General features: G+C 50.8%; 1 protein-coding gene across 2 annotated transcripts in view; it reads left to right on the forward strand.

The window, feature by feature from the left end:
* The window catches only part of Pka-R2 (cAMP-dependent protein kinase type II regulatory subunit), a 147593-nt gene that overhangs the window by 55903 nt on the left and 69692 nt on the right, over positions 1–21998 (forward strand). The window contains exon 1 of one of the 2 annotated variants that reach the window (XM_050176164.3): positions 5090–5451. The exons of the other annotated variant lie outside the window; for it this stretch is intronic. Coding sequence (XP_050032121.1) covers positions 5187–5451 — 265 coding nt within the window. The 5' untranslated portion in view covers positions 5090–5186. Of the gene's footprint in view, positions 1–5089; positions 5452–21998 lie in introns of those variants that run through there. 2 annotated transcript variants of the gene reach the window in all.

A 21998-nucleotide genomic window follows, 5' to 3' on the forward strand; every position in this document is an offset into this window, starting at 1 on the left:
TTGGACATGCTCATTGGGTACTCGGTCTCCCTCGTTTAAATAATGGTGTAAGGGGCCGCTCCAGCGGGTAGCCTCTGAAGAGAGGTTTCCTTCACCCTAGAGAGACTGCGGAAGAGGTAGCAGACAGAGGGAGGGATTACAGGCCTGTGTGACCCGACGGAAAATGGAGTTTTTTTGGCTACCTGCCACGTTTGCCCATTAGATGTGGTGATGCGATGCTGAGCTTGAGCTCACAGGGATCGATCCCGACCGCGGTGGCTGCATTTCGATGGAGGCGGGGTGGTGGGGGGGAGAAAGAACTCACGCGTACATATATTTTAGTGCTTGTTAAAGAGCCCCAAGTAAGTCAACAATAATCCGACCTACGACAGCATTATCTTACGCATCGACTCCCCCCCCCCCATCACATTTGGTGAGCTGATAGCTAGATAAACGAATAGGAAACTCCATGGTCTGACAATGCCGTGACCGCTATTTGCATTAACACACCTTTTGGGACATATCTTCTCTCTAAACGACGATACTCTTATCTTCCTTGTATTTGCTTTCTTTGACAGCCAGCGCTCGCTACTTTCGTATGTATGTCAAGCCGATCTACGCTTATTCCGTTCGTAACGTGAAAGTGCCGGGCGCGCAGCGTTGAAGATGGGGAAGGCACGCAAGATAGATTACGGGTATTGTTTGGCGACGAGATAAGTTCCAGAGCGCGCTAATTCTGCAATTCTGCTAATTTCTGCATTTCAATTTTTCAGTTATTTCAGTGTAAGGTTAACCATCGCTATAAGGTGCACATCCGTCTATGGCCATGCGATTTTCGTAACTAATATCTGAGCTTGTCGATTTATCGCTGTCGTCGGGCTAAATTTGTGGCTCCGCAGTTGGCTTTCCCGCGGTCGAAAAGCCAGCCGCCCGTCGAGAGTTGAGGAACCGGTGAAGACGACGCTGTGCCCAAGGCAGCAGCATCGAATGGGCAGCTCCTTCCCATTAATTATGCACTGCCTCTGCGTATACATGCCGTGAAACCAAACAGTTCGTAATGACATGCCGTCGGGCCCTCTGGAAGGCGGTATTGTATGACCCTGTATTCTTGGAAGCGCAGTATCGATGGCATGTCCTGTATCCGACCTTCTGGGCAGTGTTCCTTGGAGCCCTATGTCCCCGAGCGAAGGAACTTCCTCGATTACCTGCGCGCCGCTCGGCTCCTGTAGTCCGTCCCTCTCGCTTTCAGTCGGAACTGGTCCCTAAAAAATCTTGCTCCTCTCCAATTGTTCGAACGTGGCCGCCGCTACAACGCAAAAGTACTCGTTGTTGATTACAAACACAAGAAATCTACGTAATAGATGTCACTGCATGCGTTGACGGCTATAGATGATATCTAGATGTCACTACGTTGACATCCACGTTGCCATCTACGTAAATTCCCATCACGTAGATGTGACTACGTTCGTGTTTGTTGTTGTTGGGATACCTATTGACCCGTGCTGTCAAAGCAGAGGTTCATTGGGGAGCAGCACTTGCCCGGTGGTACACACTCAGTGGAACGTGCCCAGGCACACGTCCACCCATGGGGACACATTTCCAGGGACACGTACCGAGCGACCTCAGTGCACATCGGCCCGCGTTTCTTAGGCTGCGCTGTCTTCAGGATCGAGCCACGAAAGCGGCCATATACCGGCCGTGTACCCGTTATAGAAAACTGGGTTGAACTCGCCAGTAATAGTTCGCGTCAAAGATAATTTATGGCAAAGTCGACATGTAATACCTGCAAAGTCGCTTCTCCCTGCCACTGCTGCTGTCCGTTCGCGGCCGCCTTGGCTGGTGCAAGTTAGATGTATGCTATCAGCTGCTTACAGAGTGTTGCGCAGCGTCCATTCTGTCGTTATTGGAGATTTCCGTGGTCTCGGAAGTGGCACTGTACAGTAACCTGCAGTAATATATGACGGTAATGTAAGAGAGAGAGAGAAAGGTGCAAGGTGGGGAGGCTAATTAGACACCAGAACAGGAAATTCTGTATGAATTCTAGACCGGCGTGGCAGTCGCGACAGCCGCCGGGGAAGTCCGCGGCAACCACCTGATGTGATTATGAGTCATGGAGCGCCTATAACTAAGCGCCCTTCGCCGTCTCATCCCTGAAGCTGCAGGACCGGCCCCGGAACGTCCGGTTTCAATAAAATTTCAGTTCCCTCTCCCTTTGAATGCGGATTTCTACCCGCCGCGTCGCAGGCGCAGTGGCCGTGGCATTATGGCGCGGGTTCGATCCCATGCCACAGATGTGCCGCGTTCCCGATGGGGACGGAGTCCAAAACGCTCGCGTACCGCGTGCTCCGCGGATTTCACGGTGAAGGAGACCCGAGGTTGGGGTCAGAATTACCCTCGTATTCATAAACGGTCCTCTACTCGAAGCTCTTCCTCCCTCCTCTCCACCCAGCTGACCACAGCGCCGCCCCTCGACTGAATAAGAAACTACACTTCTTCGTAATTGCCATGAGCTGTCAGTGAAGAGTAGTGACCCTTTCTGTCGAGGGAATGCTCTGCCACCCACTTTCTCGAGTCGAGGTATATATAGTGCTGAGCCCCACTGCGAAGTTTCGGGAATCTCTCTCTCTCTCTCTCGTTGCGCGCGAGTGCCAACTGTCCGCCCGCTGCGGACAATTCCCCCGTCAGTTGGGAGTATACGCATGCCGTGGGCTTGGCGCCGTCTCGCTTCGCCTGGCTTCGCGTCCATCCGAGCGAGACGTACCGTACGCGCTGCCGTCGCCGCCGAAACGGCAAACACACCCTTTCGTGGCATCGGGGCGACGGGTATTCCGTGGTGAGCAGCGGCGTAATGCGGCCGTCATCCGGAAGGAAGCGCGACCGCATCACGGAGCAAGCACGTCGGCGCGTATGTGAGCGGCGTAGAGTGTACGGGAGGCACTGCGCCGCATTCATACCTTTCAGGCAGTTTCGCCGCTATATTTACACCCCTGTCGCCAGTTCCGTGCAGTGAAGCGAATGATACGGGGCTCGTGTCAGCCAATCGGTAACGAGAACCGGCTGCGTGTCCCCTTCTGCGAAGCGTCTATTCAGCCTGCGTCGCCCGGGTGGCGAAGAGAGGCGGAAAACGAACGGAGCTATATTCTACTGCATGGTTCTTGGTCCTGTTGCTTGACGCGACTTGTAGGCGCTTCTGCGCTGCACGCATGTTGGTGAGCTGGAGCACAGGCGCCAATTCGCGCCCAGCGTTGCGGAAACGGCGGAGACGGCATGGGGCGCGTTTTCTGTGTAATGTTCATTCTGTACAAAACGTCTCAATTGAATGTTTAACTGTGGCCGGGAGGCAAAGCCCCCCCCCCCCCCCCCTCCCCGTTCTCGGCATGAATATGACCGGGGTAGCGTCGTTCTGGAACATAGTATGCCTTCTACATATATTTATTGTTCCTGCTTCCTTTTCCACGCTGTTTATGTCAGCGCGTCTTTGTATGCGCACTTCAGAACTGTACCCGCCAATCTCCGGTAATCCTTCCGAATCATCTCTCGCTAAGCAAAAGAGGGGCCCGGATTTGCAGCGCCTTTCGTCCGTGAGAACGGTTCGTTTTGTAATGACTGAGTGCTAAGTGCGCAAAATTGGGAAGCAGGACGGCACGACCCAGGAAGAGACACACGGAAATATCGAGCGCAGACTACCAACTGGTTAATTGTAACGTACGGGCGTTACAAAACGCAGCATTACAAGACAGCCCAAATGCGCAGGCGCTTACGAACCGAAAGATAGATACCCTTCCCCGCATCTTCACAGAACTTTCTAATGCATCGATTAATACGAAGAAGAAAAAAATGATTTAAAAGATGCATTTCATTAATCAGAAAAGACGTGTCCCAATGCTTCTTATTCTCGTGAGAGAGAGATAGCAAAGAGAGGAAAGGCAGGGAGGTCAACCAGACAAGCGTCCGGTTTGCTACCCTATACCGGGGGAAGGGAAAGGGGGAACAGAAAGAGGAAAGCGGGATAGAGGGAACACTGTCTGGGGGCGAAAAAAAACAAAAGCTGGTTTATCATATAATAAGAAGCCAACAAACACTGACACCAAGGACAGCATAGGGGAAATTACTTGTGCTTAATAAATGAAATAAATAAATTATAAATTCTTGGAAATGAAAGTGGATGACGAAACAACTTGTCGCAGGTGGGGAACGATCCCACAACCTTCGAATTGCCGCAGGTGGGGGAACGATCCCACAACCTTCGAATTGCCGCAGGTGGGGAACGATCCTACAACCTTTGGAGGTTGTGGGATTGTTCCCCCCACCTACGGCAAGTTGTTTCATCCACTTTCATGTCGATTAATTTGTCGTTTCATTGTTTCATTTATTAAGCACAAGTAATTCCCCCTATCTTGTCGTTGGTGTCAGTGTTTGTTGGCTTCTTATTATGTGGCTAATAAAAATCGGGCCCCTCTGTTAACCCCCTTTCTTCTCGTTCAGCCTGGTTTATGTGGCACTTGGTTTACTCCATCCAACACACTGTCACGTTCGTAGCGACGGAAGCTGCCTTACTACCCGCAAGAAGCTATTAGGACGAACGCCTTGCACGCAGCCGATCATCTGCAAATCTGTTGTGGGATTGCGTGGACGCATTTCTTTTTTTAAACACAGAACTGGAGTGAGACACATTGCTGAACTACCATCCAATCTTATTTTTTTAAATGACGCTCATTATTCTTCCTGTTTATCCTATAAGCGTCGGCGGTGTGAGTTCAGTGGCGTGCTCGTTTTTTCAATTCTGTATTGTCAAAAATAAGTACATGTCGGCGGAATTCCGGGAGAGTATGAAGTAACGGTAACTTTAGCTAGGAACCGCCGTACGCCTTATTACACTGGCAACTTCACCCTAGAGTCCATTTGTTTGTGTGCGTGTTTCCATTTCCTTGGTGTCCATAACGGCGCAGACAAGTCGCCCGGTATCGCGTCTCGAAAAAGCGCGCCTCCCGCTTTGCGACGCGAGCGCTGACGGCGCGCGCCACCAGGTGGCGTATCGCTGACGTCGCCGCTGACGTCGTCGGCGCGGCCTCTCCGTCCGTCCACCGCGGCCGCGTGTCCGCGTGCATCGGCTCCAGACTCCCGTAGGAAGGAGTTGCGATCGCCCGTGTGTGCTTGTGCGTGCGCGTGTGTGTGTGTGCGCGCGCTCGCGCTCTCTTGGCGATAGCATGCGCCTGTTCGGCCGCAAGAGCCGCTCGTTCACGTTGCGCCCGGAGCCCGTCGGGCGCGGCCCGGAGCTCGGTACGGTGCCGGAGATACGCGTCGAAGCACCGCCCGCCGACGACGACGACCACCACAACCAGCAGCAACAACAGCAACAGCGGCGGCAGCAGCAGCAGCCGGAATCTCAGCACCGCGCGTGCAACAGCAACGGCGACCAGCGCATCGTCGAGGACGAGCGGTCGGCCCAGTACGACGACGACGACGGCGAAGGTATGGGAAGGAAGAAAAGAGAAAGCGGAACGCCACGCGTGTGACCCCGTCTCTTCGGCGAGGCCGGCAAACCGGCTCCGTCCGAGGAGAGTTGTGGCGCTCGCTGGCGCGTACCGTTTATGCTGGTTTGAAGCCTCCACTCCCCCACCTCTCTCCTTCCCCTCAACCCAGGGAACACTTTGCTGCGCTGTCTGGGGCCACCCTTTGACGCGTCATATTTTTGTGTCGTTTTGGTGCGATCGTGGTGGTAGTGTGGTGGTGACGTGCTCGGTTTTGTCGATGGTGAACTCGATGGAGGAGCTGGCGTGCAGCTGTCTTGAGCAGCGGTGTGACCTGACGATTCCTTTCGTCCGATTCCGTGCCTTTCTTTTGGTCCACCGCTCACGATAGGCCGAGCACGGCGATAAGGTGGGCGGGGCGCTATCCGGGGCCAGTGACGAAGCGCGGGAAGGAAGAAAGAGAATTGGGACACAATCGCTACGTTATATCCCTGCCCGGATGGCACGTACGCTACTCCAGCTGTTTGACGTTGGTCCGCGTAGTCAGTCGCCTTCTGCGCTTAATGCGAGAATCGCCAGTTTGCTGTGGACAACCGCAGGTGGACCAAGCATATAATACCTAGGGAAACATCTCCGGGGGAGGGTCCCTTTGGCACGTCTTCGGTCAACGTGTGACCTTGTGTCCCAGGACACGAACCGTCTATCGAGGCGAACGTTTCCTCGGTTATAACCACATATATTGTGATCAGAAAGTGGTTTGAGTTTGTCGCGACTCGTCAGATTTGGTTGTCCCGGGTTTTAATCCTCTGAATTCTTTCCCAATTTTTCTTTCCTGCTGTTGTGATTGCGCCCCCCGTTTTATAGTTTTACGACCCGAGACGCAGAGGGAAAACGTTCGCTCCACGTGTGGTGAATCATTTCGTTGCGCAATAAGGCATGCACGGCCCGACGACTTCGAGAAAAAAAAAAAAATAGATAACGATGAAGAGACGTCGCGGTTGCGGCGACCCCCCTCCCTCATTGACGTTCGTGATAAACCAAGGCGCGATCGGCTAGTTAGCGTGCAGCCGTCGGCGATATCGACATTCCGAGAAGGACGTACGCATACAGCACTCAGGTGTGGTGGTTGAGGTACGTTACGGGTCGCCTGCTTTGCCTGCTTGATAATGCAAGCGTGTGAGAGACGCGGGGAGAAAAAGAAAGAAGTCAACCGCCTGGCTCCTCTGGCGTCAGTCGATCATCTGCATATACATATCGCGTTTGGAAAGCTTCCCAATCGTCAGTCGCATATGGAAGCATGTAGCTGCGACAGCTGGGGGAAGGGGGGGAGGCGGGGTTGTTAAACACGTAAGGTATAGTGGGGGGTGACTCCTTTCCTAAATCCCGTCTCGCAAGTTTTTTTTTCTTGTTTTTTTTCCACAGCTCCAGCTAGGTTTCCTTTCACCCGCACCTTTCTCTCGAATTTCGTCGCTGCGTTGAGTCAGTTTTCTTCTTCTCAGGTATACGCGAGAGAGAGAGAGAGAGAAGAGGGTAAGACTTAGCTAAGGCGGCGGGCGTCCCACTTTTTTCTTCCCCAGCGAGCACGCGCTGCGCGTGCGATCACGCGCGTCTAAACGCGCCCGCTTATCCGGCGTGCGTCGACTTAAATGCCGCAATCCTTCCCTTTTCGCAGCTGGCATGCAGCGGCGCCCGCGACTCTCTCGCTATGTGTCGGTCGACGGGTCGCCTTGCCTTCGGCGGGCGAGAACGCGTCAGCAGCTCTGTAGATTATTAATCTCCGCGCGCTCTCCGTAACCCCCTCATCCCGCCCTGCCATTGTTAAGGCGGCGTAGTTTATCTTACCCCTTCCTTCCTTTTTCTTTTGTATTTCTTTCAGCTCCGTCTCTGAGGTAAATGCACAGTAGCAGCAGGAGCAGCAGCGAGCTTTGGAATGCGCCTGCCTTTCCCAACTCCGCTCGCATACGTGCGCGCGATGTCTATCTGGGCGAGATATACACGCTCGTCTCTCGTGTGCCGGCGCCACTGCCCGTGCAGTCCGCAAAAATCCCGCGTCCGCAGAATCCCGCGTCCGCGTCCGTGCAGTCCGCAAGATCCCGCGTCGTGCGTCTCCCAAAGGCATCCCGCGCAACAGGTCCGCGCTTTTTTTTTTTTTTTCCGCTGCGAGCTTTCGGTTCGTCGCTCCAACGGAAAGCAGCGCGTCTGCGTTCGCGGGTGAATTTAAGTGTTGGATGTAAATGCGGCATATATTATACAGCCTCTATAGGTGTGTGTTGCGGTCTTGCGATATTATGCTGCGTTTTATTTCGTGCTGTACACCTGGTTTGCAGAGCGTCCTACGCGCGGCGCGTTTACGGGAACCCGACAAAAGCGGGTCTAGAGTCCGCTTGTCGGATTAAGATTTGCCTGCCGCGCTCGTGCAAGCGCTGTATAGCCGGTCGGGCTGAACGAGCGTCGAGTCGGGATTGAGCCAACCAGAGGAGACCCATTTGAAACGCATACGCAGACGGGTCAGGTCAGTGGTTCGTGGCCGGCTGGGAGCGATTAACCGGACGCATTGTCTTAGCTCTGGCCTCGGCGCAGGCTCGTCGTAACCCGTCAGTAACGAGTTCACGCAAGCGTTGTTGATTCGGGCTGTCTCTGAGCCCGCCCTCTGACTCGACCCGCTCCCTTTGGGTTCACCTAAACGTGTATCCATTATCGCTGACAACCTAAGAACACATTGTCAATTCAACTCTTTTTTTTTCTTTCGTAGGCACGCCAACCAATCACCTTCTGTCATTTTCGCTGGCGTCATGGTGGAGGCAAATTTCTGTCAACACATCACGTCCCTCGGGAAGACGTGTTTCGGAGCCTGGATGCACCGACGAAAGGTGCATTGCGGTTATTGCGGGCGGGGCTCGTTCCGAGTTCTCACACTCTCACCTCCACTCTGTATAACATTTGAAGACTCGTCCGTATGGAAGGGAGCTTTCGAGCTCTCGTAAGTTACGGCTCCCACGTCGTGATCTACCCCGCTGTGTATACGCTCGCGGCGAACACGCTCTGATCGCGTGCGGCCCGACGACCAACCACCGGGGGTTCGACTACTTTGACCCCGCCATGCACACGGGGCGCCGCGCCAGCTCCGGCCCGCGCTCCGTGTGCCGACGCCTCGCTTCGGGGCGTGCGCCCACCCTGTCCCAGCTAATAGGGGCAAGGTAGTCGAGGAAGAGAGAGAGATAGGATAGAGACCCTTCCCCCAGTGCAGGGTAACCGGACGTGCGTCTGGTTAACCTTGCTGCCTTTCCTGTCTTCTATTTCTCTCTCTCTCTCTCTCTCTCTCTCTCTCTCTCTCTCTCTATATATATATATATATATATATATATATATATATATATATATATATATATATATATTATAAGGGGAGGCCGTTGGCGAAGCTCCCTGGAAGGAACAGAGAACGTTTATTAAGGTGGGGTTCGATACGACGTAAGTTTCAACATTGACACGACAGAATCTGAACCTAATTGTTATGCGACAATGACGACCAAACGGTCGTCGGTGGCCACTAGCGGTGCACCGCTGCAGAGAGAACAAGGAACAAGGAACCCTAGTTCTCGGGAAGCCGCGTATCCTTAGGCCAGCGTCTGCCGTCGTGCTCCCCCCCCCCCCCCCCCCCCCGCCACACACACACACACAGCAGAGAAAATAGGAAGAGAAACAAACACAGGAACCAGCTAGACTGGGTCGCGATCGGAAGACTCTGCCTCAGGACATCGAGACGATGGAAAAGTGCGCGCGCCCGCCGAGGCCGGCACCCCGACGAGCCGAAGTAACCATCGGCCGGCGGCGGACAAAGGGGGCCGCCGCCGGTAGAGAGAGGAGCACGTATACACACCTTCCGGTGGCTGGATGTGGTCTCCTCAGGGGTCCCGTCTTGCGCGCTCGAAACGCACACTGGCGAGGCCCGAATCCCGCCAGAAAGTCGGTCAATGGGGTTAAGCTCGTCGATCCGTCCCGTGGGCGGGACGACCCGCTGCCATCCCGCGTCCGGGCAGCGAGGCGAGGGACGTGGGGCGCTGGGAAACGCGACGCAACGGAATGGCGTCCCACAACTAATGCGAGCGCTCGAAAAAAAAAAAAAAAAAAAACCGCACAACGTGTATGTCGTGTACGCGGTCGACACTGTGGCGCGTTGAGAGGAACAATAAGAGGCCCCGACGAGGAGCATTGTTCGTACATTTTTTGTTGCAATTCTTTTTATCTATCCTTGCTTATGCGAAGGTGAACCATCGTACTGCACATCACCTTATTTATGATGGGTGCTTTCATATTTTTTATTTGCATCTTTTTATAACATACCGCCAGGACCTTGGCGTATGCGCCCCTCCCCCTCCCCACCCCCACAGTGGATTTGTGTCATTGGTAAAGAAATCGTCGTCATAATTTCATTCGAAGCATGTTCGGGAGACGCGTTAGAATTTCTCGGTCACTGCGTGTCATTGGGCACCGGGAAATCTGTCGGCGCTCGGCGAGGGGCTCCATACGAGATGAGTCGCCGCCTACAGAGGGCATTGTTTTTCGCAGAGGAAGGAACACGTTTGGTGCGCACTTCTTTCTTTCTTAAGAAAAAAGAAAAGCAGCATGTACTAAACTCCACGGCTTCTTTCAATAACATAGCTTTGTGCTATTGTGCGGGCTAACACTCCCGGGGCTAGGATTCACGTAATAATATCCAATAATCTCTAAAGGGTGTGGGCGTAGCCTCCGCCGTATGTATGATGCGATGATGTTTTCTAACGGCGATCACCTTTAGATCGGGGTGGGAAACGAATAGTGGCCCTTCGTAAGCTACTAGATCGTTCTACCACCGTGTCGTAATCAAGCGCTCCGCCTATCTGTTTTATCTCTCGTAAGGCTATCTATTCCTGTGACCTTCATTGCCCATCCCTTCCCGGCCTTTTCTTTTTCTTTATTTTCTTCCACCACTACAACCGTCTCTTGCTTATCTCGACAGCTGCCCAGTTAACCTAACGCTCCCATAAGCTTTGAACGCCAGCGCATCTGGGGGTTTCACGTTCCGTACAGTCCTGCCTCCATGGGTGCAATATATCTGGTCATCCCATTACGATGTGCCTGATGCGAAGTGCATTGCGGATGGAGGCAGCAGGTTCAGTTTGTTGTTACTGTTGTTGTTGTTGTTGTTGTTGTTGTTGTCGCTGTTGCCTTTCACATGTGGCTCATTCCACGGGCCACAAGTCTTTCCGTTCACTTTTAATTATCGTTTCCGTTGTTTGATGGCATGAGTATAATCACAAATTGAGTGCCCCCCCCCCCCCCAGAAAAAAAAAAATATCGGGAAGGTTCAGTTTATTGACAGACAAAAAGCTTGAGAGTCTTGAGTGGTTGTGGCCATCTACTCCTCTTGTATATGTCCCTCTCGTGAGTGTGCACTTTACAGTCTCAATAGAATATGTCCGGTCGATTCCAGAGAGCCACAGCTGTCGCGACAGGGCGGCCTTGTAGTTTGACCAATCTCTTATATGAGGCTGTTTGCGCACGCCATCGTTAAGTCGCAGCCCGACAGATACTTCTCCTTAGCTCTCTTGTTTCTTGGCCTCTTATTACACTTGCGGACTACTTTCTGTGGCACAGTCAGTACCCGCCGCAGCGGCTTCGTGAACGGCTATATGGCGTTGCACGAGGTCGCGAGTTCGACTCCCGTCCGCGGCTGCCGCACTTCGGTCGGGGCGAAATGCAAAGAGCGCTCGCAATCGCTTATATTTTGGTGCACGTAAAGAAACCCAGTTGGTAACAATTATACTGGAGTCGTACCCCCACTTACGTCCTGCGTCATATAATCGTGTTGTGGTTTCTTGCACGTAAAACCTCATAACTTAATTTTTTTTTCGCCTTTGCTGTCCAGCGCTTTTGGCAATTGTGAAACCCCGTCTCACGTAGGAAGCTGCGCGCTGACTGCTTCGAGCAACCGAAACGGAGAGAGCTGTCGAACTCTTACACTGAGAAAAGGGAGGGTGAATGAGCGTTCGTTAGTGGTCTCAAATGATCCGGGGACTAGCGTTCCCGACTAGTGTTTGGACACCGCGCCGCGAAGCGATCCACTGTTCTGCGGGGGAGTTAGCGGTTGGCGGGCTACGGGTGTCTTGTGTGTATATTGACACGCGCATATTGTTTATATTTTTACAGCGACCGCTTTTTTATTTATTTACTTATTTTCTTTACTTTTCACCGGCTAACCGCTGTTACAAAGTTATCGCTATGTAGTAGCCCAGCATGAGCTACTACGCGCTACCGCTTTGTGCTTTATGTCGTGAGAGCGGTGGTGTGGATACACCCTATCTGGTTGTGCTCGCAGTTTGTCGAGATAAGAAAGGCGTTGTTTCGCAGTCTGCAAAAAAAAAAAAAGAAAAAAAAATGTTGTTACACACGCGCGATATCGAGATGTCCGTAGCGTACCCTGAAGGAGCCGCAGTAATGAAGAGGGCAGTGCTACGAATGTTGCTTGCTTTTCTTCGAATTACGGAGTTGAGCAAAATCTGGTGACACACCCTTAATTTGCTTAAACATGTATGAGATGCTCAAGCGGAACGATTGGCGGCTAAGCATGTCAGGATACATAACCCCGCCTGCTGCTACGCCACCAACGAGTGCATCATAGCATTAATGAACTCTGCCGGACTACTTGGCGCAGTAACACACGTGCAGAAGCACAAGGAAAGAGAATGGAACGGGACATATAGTTCACGTGCCGTCAAGTCACGAAATTTCACTTCTAGCGACGATGTGGATGGACAAGTTACGCTCGTGTCACAGTTCTCGATGAAAAAGGAATACGCTTCAGCAATCTCCCTGGTTCTCGCATTATTACTGTGGTGCGTAACTGTTATCTGCTTCGTCTATCGCCTGATGTCGAACGAGTGCAGCGCCGATACCGATGTTGTTTGCGTCGGTATGCACCTCTGTGTCAACGTCCTCGTCGAAGTGAGCAAGGACGCGCACGGGTTCGGGGTTTCTGCGGCCACTGGCGTAAAGGCCAGAATACATGGAGCGAACTTTCACGACGCCATATGTTCGTCGGGCTGCGCTACATGGAGCGAAGACAGGCCGGCCGCCGCCGGCGAGTCGCTACGTTGTTATCAGTGTGGCTAGACGAGGCAAATGCGCTGTCGTGAAACACATGACAAAAAAAAAAAAAAAACTTTAACGACAATTATTATCGCTTTTGAATTACAGAACACTCTAAAAACTCGTAAAATTTTGTTTAGAAATGATTTCTAGTCTTTTTTATTTGTTTGAGACATTCATGTGCCATGTGGTTTAAAGAAAGCGGCGATGCTATGCGTTGTGGCAACACTGGGCGGGTAAACAACTTTCGGCTCCTGCAACTCCGCGGCTGTGTTCTGTGGCTCAACGCGCGCGCGGCCGAAGCAAGCAGACCCGAAAGTAGCGCACGTGAGCTTGTCTAACCATGGCTGTTATTAACTCGTTAAATTCCAGCCGCGCCGCTTTGGGTGCCATGAATACGAAAAGCGGGAGACCGGCGTGAACGATAGAGCGGGATCGGGATACACGGACAAGCGGGGAAGCCTAGCCGGATGTCGGGGCGGATAGTGAGACCTGATTGGCTCGCTTTGGGGCGCCGCTCATTTGCCGCTTCCGGTATCGTCGCCGCCCGACGAACTTTTCTGCGCCAGTTGGATCGGCGGCGAACGACGTTTTCTCCGCCGCCGCGCGTACGCCGCCGGGCGTCGAACGCCGACTATTCGTCGCATATTCGCTCCATGTATTCTGGCCTTAACTCGACGAAAGCTGCGTTTCGCTCGTCAGTACAAACTAACGGTCTATCGATCACCTCGCGCGAGGCGAATGAGTGGTTCGGTGATGCGGGAGAATACTGTGTATATTCCTCGTTCGAATGAACAAGCTTTAACAAGCTGTATCGCTTATTTTGCCTAGGTTTTTCTGTGGTAGTGTCTGTTCGCGCTTCATTAGCATGAATCCATAACAACTGTCCCAGCTCTCCACTGTCCCTACAAGACACGGCTATAGCCTTGTGACGTGCCGGTCGCACAAAAAAGACTGCTATACGTCAAGCCTCACGCATACGTCGCAGGCGCCGTTTAAGATAACGGCCCGTCCGTTCTCTATATACCCGAAGGAACCCTCTCCCCTTTTGCTTCCAAAGTGTCGGCCTACGTGTGTTTCGTCACGTGTAGGTATTGCCGAACGTTCTCGCACGGCGGGCAGGCGCGTTGGCGGTGACTGACGGACCGAGCGGAACGGGCAGTCCTTTCGCGTTGTCGAGAACGTGGTTCGCAGTCAGTGTCCTGTCCAGTTTCCGTCTCCATAATATTTCTTTTTTTCTTCCTTTCTATTCGTACCGTTTGTACAATTTCTTGTGTGTGATGGCGTTTTACCGGTAGCGTACAGTTCGTGCGGTTGTAATACAAGGAGGGAGTTTGTTCGCATGCCCGGAAATCTTTGGAGAGTACGAATGATCGCGGATTAAAAGGAAAATAATGGCTCCATGAGCGATGCGTAGTCTTCTCTGTGGATATCATAATTTTTTTTCACGTTCCACAACAATAACTGCACTTCAGCCAACCTTCGTGGCGCTCGCCACAGCTATCATTATAATAATCATCATCACAAAGATTTCTCGGCAAGAAAATAAAGCCATGACCAGAAGACGAAGCTCTGTGTTCTTCATAGATTTGGACCGGCCCCATCACTTTTATGTCGTTTCTGCAGTGATAGCGAGTCTAGAATATTTTCTTTTAACATGTAACTGTTTTACTGTTCAGAGAGAGAGAGAGAATGAAAAAGAGCATTTTTTGGAATGAATCCTTCCGAAAGCTGAACTTGAACTTGCCTCTCCGGGTAGTTCTTTCCTGCTAACCGTCAGGGCGTTACCCTCGGGGACCTCTGTGCTCGCTGCACTTTCCTATGCGAGACATGCTAATGCTTTTCTTTGTTTGCTCATTTTAAATAAATTCTCATGTTTAATTACTGTGATATTTAGGGACTATTAACTTTATATGTCTACCAGTTAAGAGTTAATTTCACAATTCTCAGTTACTATAATTACGTTTTAATTTATCTCAAAATTTGTATTTTCTCGTGCGTACGGCTGGATTCATGGCCGATCCCCATTGCAGTGGAGGGTTGCGCATTTCACTCAGAAACAGCCAACCAATCAACCTCCAGAGCATAATTCACCCCCCCCCCCCCCCCACTCCCAAATAAAAAAGAAAAAGAAAAAGGTTAACGTGTGGGTCTCGTCTTGCTTTTTTGGGTGAGAAAAAGAAGGGAGAGGAAAATTTTGAGGAGAACTATATGTGTTGCCCTGATGTCATTTTAGCCGCCATGTTGGAGGACCCACTGTAAGGGAGCTGCGTCAATTGGCATCTCGTACGTGTTCTTTCAATCGCCGTTTCCCGCGCATACCCCAGCAGTGTTCCGACCGCGTCTCGGTGACAGTGAAGCTCGTTACGCCGCGACAGTGAATACGATTCACTGCCGTCATCCTGGCCGCCTTGTTGGTGGACCAGCGCGGTGAGAAGCCGCGTCCGTGACGTCACGTGCAGGCTATCTATGTCGTCCGCCTTAGGAAAGAGCTTGCTATAGCGGCTCAGAAGAATGGGTAGGGGGAGACGCTGGGAGCTCTTATCTTCGGCCGTTTGCTTGCTCGTTTGTCCTTAAAATGGTGTAACTTTACCATACTCGCGCATTACTTTCTGTGGCGATACAAAGCGAACTTGCAAGTAAGAGCGCTTCAGAAAAAAATAAGAAAGACCCACATTCTCATCCGCGTTAGTTTAGACGGCGGGGAATAGAAAGCATAGCAGCTTGATTACAGGAAATTAAGGTAACATTACACCTCTGTCTGTTAAACCTGTCGCGTTTTCCCGCCTTTCTCTTCCGCCTTTGGGCAAATGCGAAACTGTCGCGCGTGGGAGGTGGGCCGATTCCCCGCAATGTCTATCCTAGGCATAGAGTTGCATACAGCAATTGCTAGAGGGAACTCCGGCGCTTGTGTCTGCGGGAGCTGCAATGGGAGCGGCTGTACCAGCATGGGAATCAGGGGTACATAGTACGTGGATTTGCCTAAACTTCATCCTTCTGGCTTCAAACGACTTTCTGACTTTGTAAACTGATGACTTTGAATGAAGTACTCTCTAATAAATAATTTAATGAACATTAAAATTGCCCGACGGTAAGATTCGAACGCAGGACTTTTAGCAGAGAAGCCCAACAGCGGGAAACCATTACGCCACAGACGCATGCATCGGCAAGCCGCATATAGAACGCTCCTACAAATTTCTCGTGGGCAAGCCAGTGCCTTTAGACTCTGCGCGCGTTTCGATTCGGCTACTGCGACAGGCTGAAAACCACTGAAATTAGTAGCAATTTTGCGTTTTCGTAGTCTCTCCTACACTTAAAAAAAAAGCTTACATTGTTCTGGAATTTAGGACACTGAATGCAGATGAAGCGTAATAAAGAGAGCCACAAGGACATCTGAATACACAGGCATGAAGATCAGACAAATCCATCTATACTACCTGTCATTTCCTCAGCGTCAGAACGATTGCAGCACCAAAGTTCCCTCTTGTCATTGTCGTACTAAACTCTACGGTTCCAAGAAATCAAATTGCTGTCAGACGCTGCCGGACTACTTGGCGCACTAACACAGGTGCGGAAACTCATCCTCCCCTGTATCTTTCTCTTCGTCGCCACAGATACCTGCAGGCGAGTATAGCCACTACGGGGTTTTAGCCAGGAACCTAGCTGTCCGTACCGAGCTTCGAAAGCGGGCGGGATATAGACAAAAGCTAGAGAGGAAGTATAAACGAAAGAAAAAGGAAACGTGAACGTGGGTGCAGTGTTTTGTGTGACCTTGGGTGGTTTGCACTTACTTTCGAATCTGCGGCCTCGCGTGGGTGAACCGGTGGGTGATCTTACACTGTGCGCGGTTCCTAATTACCAATTTCGCCTCGCCGTTGGGTCACGTGGGGCTCAAGTGTAATCCGGCTGCCGCCCGCGCTGTCAAGAGTCCCCCCGGAAAGATCAGCCGGGCTGTCCCGACACTGCCAGGAGTTATATTCGCTCGCAAAACAGACCGGAACAAAAGTTTCCTTCTGAAAGAGAGAAATACCGTCCTATTTGCATAACTATATAGCGGTTGCGACTTGGGCATTGAAAAGCTTTAGATTAGCGGAGGCAAGCGGCGCTTTCCCTATAAACCGAAACTCTGGCTGGGTATTAGAGAGCTTTAGAAATTGCGTATATATATCCGAGCAGATTAGCGCACGCAGGGATTATAGTATCGGCCACAGTGCGCAAAAATCGAACTAGGATTCTTTTGCAGGGAGTGAGGTTAGCGTCTACTAACTTTGGGTTGAAGCAGTGTACTGACATGACTTTCTCGACTTGCCACATTATTGCGTTATGTAGACAATGGTTCAAAACCCCCTAAGTCCGAGGAATAATGCTTGTATACGTAAACCCTGAATAATCTACCACGATATTCGTCTCTACGAACTTTGGCCTGTAATGTATTCACATGCAAAGCTTTTCGTTCGCAATTGCTCTTTGTCATTGACCGGCCGCCTTCGCTAATGATATGTCGAGCATCAGGATTGGCTGGAGGTTGCTCTTACGAACAATTTTAGCGTAAGAGCTTGGCACCCAGCCGCTTTATTCGTCCTGACGTGATGATACGCTGGCAAGCTTCGTTCCTGCTATCGCTGCGTCTGTGCGCACGCGAGCAGGGACGGATGTTCACTTTTTTTTTATGGGCAACATCGTCGTTGCTACGCGACGCCACAAACTTTTGCAATGTGTGATGACGTCGCTATAATGTCGATGACGCCAAGTCCGGCATTAAAAAAAAACAAAAAAAAACAGCCTTAGTGTCAACGTAAAATATTTTGCGCGTGCTTCCCATCCTCCTCACTTGCTGAGCGTCATCCTGTTATGTTGGATTCACACGACGGACGTGATCGCTGACGAATCAACCACGCGATTGGTGACGTGCAAGCATCGAATCGCTCCGCAGATAGTGTTCACACGACGGGCTCACAGCGCGGACAAAGCGGCTCACTATTCCCGCTCCGACGGCGCAAACGCGACGGAGCCAAAGCCTTCCGCCGTTATCGCGAAGCGCTTCGCGCTTACCCAGTGAGCACCGCGGGAACGGCTGACGTAACAATCATGTGATGTGCAGTCCGCGAGTTCGAATGGCGACTTGCTCCGTCGTGTGCATACAGCTTCACGCGGGAGAAGCGTGTGCGCAGACTTTCTGCAACTGCGAACACATATGCGCCAGCACACTCCATTTAAGTATACGATAGCGTACTTACAGAATGCGATGATTGGGACGACTCGACAGCTGCGCACGCTTGTCCAAGTGACGTTTCTTTGCCTCACATCTGTTCCTTGAGATGACGTGCGCAATCTGACGCTCTCGCGTACGCTCTACACACCACGTGGGATCGAACCATTTTGTCTTCTAGTACGGCAGCCCCAATGCTCTTATATACCAACGTTCGCGCTGATGGTATACAGTGAACTGCACTGTACTTTGACTTCTCTCGGGCCAATATCGCGTCTGTCGCGTGTGTCACGTGCCACTTGCTCGCATTCTTCCCTCGTGACAGCTATATGTACAGCGCTTTGAGCCGTTGTGTTGAAATGTACTGCCTTCGGCATCGCTCCGTATGTTTTCCCCCTTAAGTACCTCCAAAGTGTGTGAGGCTGGCCTATAAAGTGCTGTCGCATGAAAATAGGCAGGCACGTATAGTCAGAGGCTAAGCACGAGGTCGCGGGATCGAATCCCGGCCACGGCCGCCGCATTTCGATGGTGGCGAAATGCGAAAACACCCGTGTATACTTAAGATTTAGGTGCACGTTAAAGAACCCCTGGTGGTCCAAATTATTCGAGAGTCCCCATCCCACTACAGCTTGCCTCATTATCAAATCGTGGTGTTGGCACGTAAAACCGCATAATTAAAAAAAATATCTAGAAAGGTAGTCGCAAATCAAACAAAACTCCTTTGAAGGACAATAATGAAAGGGGCATTCGTTGTGCCGTCTTTCAATAATAACAATAATAAAACATCGCATCCGCTTTTCGCCGGAACGACTCGCTCGCCTCGTCGGCTATGTGCGGCCGCCGAGAAGGCGCCTCGGCGCCTTCAGCTTGGCGATGCCTCCGCATGCCGAACATCCTTTATATACGGGGAAAAATAAAGAATAAAACGCCGGTGAAAAAAAACGAGGCGGTGGATCATTGGTCATGCGGACCGCGTCGCGCGAATCGACTGCGCGTGGACGAAAAAAAAAAAAAAAAAAAAAAAAAAGCGGACGGAACTGCGTGAAACTCGCGCGAGCGTATTGCGTCTACCTGCCGCTGCGAGCCGTCGCCATCGAGGTCTGCCTGGTCTGCCTTTTACACCAGCCTCACGCGCGCGACGTTGCGCGATGGGCTCGCCGTCTGCCCCCGTCTATACTGCGTGCGACCGACGCGTGATTCCGCAGCTGCAATGCCTGCGCCAAGGCGAATTCTGGATTCGCGCCTGCACCCGTGGGGGAGTGCGAATGTGCCTCCCCTGGCCGGGGCGTTGTCTGCTTCCAGCGAATCGCAGTTGTGTGTGTACGTGCCGGGCGGCGCGATAACGCCGGTGCTGTATTTCGTGCTGTAGCATACAGCTGCGAAGCTGTGTATGGAGAGCCGGCGTATGCGCGTAATATATGTATATTCGCAGATTCGTGATCTCTTCTTTTTTTTTTTTTCGTTCCCTGTGCCTTTCTTTACACGTATGCTGTCCAATTATCGACAGGCGGGCGTTGAGGCCCTTCCGAAGGGCGGCTTCCAGCTTGTCGCTCTGCCTGTTTCATTGATGTTTAGACTTAACGGTGAATAGCCGGTGGGTATATTTGCGGACAAGGCCGAATTTGACAAAGATTGGTCCACCAATCGAAGCATTGGCCAGCCTTTCGGAGGCACTTTTGTCACTGTTTATGTGTGACTTCTGTACCGCTGTGTGCTACTCCGTGTGCCGGCCCCACTCTCGATTTTAACACGATGGTGTGAAGGGCCCCTTGTCGAAGAAAATCCGGCGTCAGACATCGTTTCGGCAAAGATTTTCGAACCACCCATGCCCAGGTTCTCCATGTGGCGCAATGAAGTTACTGAACTAATTGAATTACTCAAGCTAAAATACGTAGAAAATTTGTAAAGTGCGACTTACAACCTACAGACGTGATAGCGTCATATTGTAATTTCACTATGCGAGTAAACATAATTCTGTTACGCAAAACTCAAAGAAACCTATTTTCCAGCGTTTCTACCATTCATAGACCGGCCACGGCGTCCGCCAATTGCGTGCGCCGGCGCATGAGTATCTTGGAGGCCACGGAGCGGTGTGCCCGGTTCCTTGCAATAACTTCAGATGGCGCTCGCCTCCGCCGCATCGCGGCTCACGCAAGAGGCCGCGTTTCTACCAGAATGCCAACCTTCGTGCATAGCGTTCGCGGCCAGCGTTTCCCGATAAACATTACGTTTACATATGCTCCAGTTGCCGGGAAGCGTGAGGAGCAGTCAAGGATCTTTGAATGCTATCGCGTTCCACTCTTAAGAGGAATCTTTAGCTCGAACCCAACTCCACGGCCTATTCACATACATGTAAAACGCAAAAACCTTTTCTGAGATAGCCCCTTGACCGATTTTAATGAAATTTGTTGCAGTTGAGAGAGAAAGTTAAATTTCAGTGGCTCTTGGAAGCGGAATATTGATTTACGGCCTGAATATTTAAAGATTTTCGAAAATTCATAATTTCGAAAAAATCGCTGTACTGTAAACGGTGTCCATCAGATCATTGAAAGCGAACAAATTCAATATTGATTTACGGCCTGAATTTTTAAAGATTTTCGAAAATTCATAATTTCGAAAATATCGCGGTACTGTAAACGGTGTCCATCAGATCATTGAAAGCGAACAAATTCAATATGTCATTTTATATCTTACGTGAATTTGTTACGTTGTGTACAAGGGTTCTGCAAAAGCTGTATTTTCATTTTACTGAATATTTTTTTAGATTCATGTGTAATATATCAATTTTGTCCGCTTTAGTTTTACTATTAGATGGGTCTCACAGAATTGTGATATCGTTTTTCATTGCTGAGTTAGAGTTGTAAACTTGATAGTTTCATTTTCTGAAAATTTTCGATTTTTGCCATCGTTGGAAAAAAGAAATTGACGACCTAAATGATATATTCGAAACCGACAGTCACTAGATTTTAAGTTGTTGTTTTAAATGCAACAAACAACGCCAAATTTGGTGCAGTGGTTGCAGAGAAAAACAAATTCTCATTTCCATGTAATTAGATAGGAGCACCCGAGCTAAAGATTCCTCTTAAAGGCGAAGCGTAAGCGTCCTCCATCTTTCTGGATATGCCCGAGAGAGATATTTAAGGGAATTTTAATGAAAGCTGGAAATGTCAGCCCTGCTGCTAGTTTGCTACTTCAGATGGGTGTGTTGACGTGAAGGGGATGAGAAGTGCCTCTTCCAGAGACTCTTATCTATACACAGTAAATTAGGTTACACCCTTAAGGGTGCATAAGGGCGTAATTATGTTTAGCTTACACCTTACACTCTTACGGGTGTAAGTACATGAGTCATACGCTCTTACGCAAGTTGCACTCTTTGGGGTGTATCTTTGCCACACAATAATAATCGTCATCTGCCTTGCTTGCGTTTCCTTTCTTGAAAACGCCGCGCACGCTACTTTCCTGTCGGGAATGCTATATATGCCATGCTGATAACGCGCACGCCGTTCGTTGCTGGGAAGTACCGGGCTCGCCGCGTTAAAGGAAATGCGGACAAGGCAGATGACGATTATAGTTGTGTGGCAGAAGGGTGTAATTTTGCTTAAAAGTGTACACTCTTAAGCAAAATTATACCCTTTTGCCAAACAACTACAATCGTCATCTGTCTTGTCCGCATTTCCTTTCTGTAACGCGGCGAGCCCGGTACTTCCCAGCTACGAACGGCATGCGCGTTATCAGCATGGCATATATAGCATTCCCGACAGGAAAGTAGCGTGCGCGGCGTTTTCAAGAAAGGAAACGCAAGCAAGGCAGATGACGATTATTATTGTGTGGCAAAGATACACCCCAAAGAGTGCAACTTTGCCTAAGAGTGCACTCTTAAAGAAAATTGACACCCTTTGGGTCGTATCTTGTCCCATAACGACAATCGTCATCTGCCTTGGTTGCGTTTAATTTCTTGAAAGCGCAGCGCTCGCTACTTTTCCTGTCGAATATGCTGTGTCACGCTGATAACATGCAAGCCGTTCGTGACCGGGAAGTACCGGTCGAGCAGCTTTAAAGCAAATGCGGCTAAGGCAGATGACGATTATCGTCGTGGGACAACATAAGCCCCAAAGGGTGCGAACTGCTTTAAGAGCGTGCATTTCCGCCTTTTACACACGGAACGCGGCGTCTAGCGATAGGCGTGCAAGCATAGCATTGAAATGCTCGTCGGC

The sequence above is a fragment of the Dermacentor andersoni genome, chromosome 9 (genome assembly GCF_023375885.2).
Source record: "Dermacentor andersoni chromosome 9, qqDerAnde1_hic_scaffold, whole genome shotgun sequence".
Taxonomy (NCBI): domain Eukaryota; kingdom Metazoa; phylum Arthropoda; class Arachnida; order Ixodida; family Ixodidae; genus Dermacentor; species Dermacentor andersoni.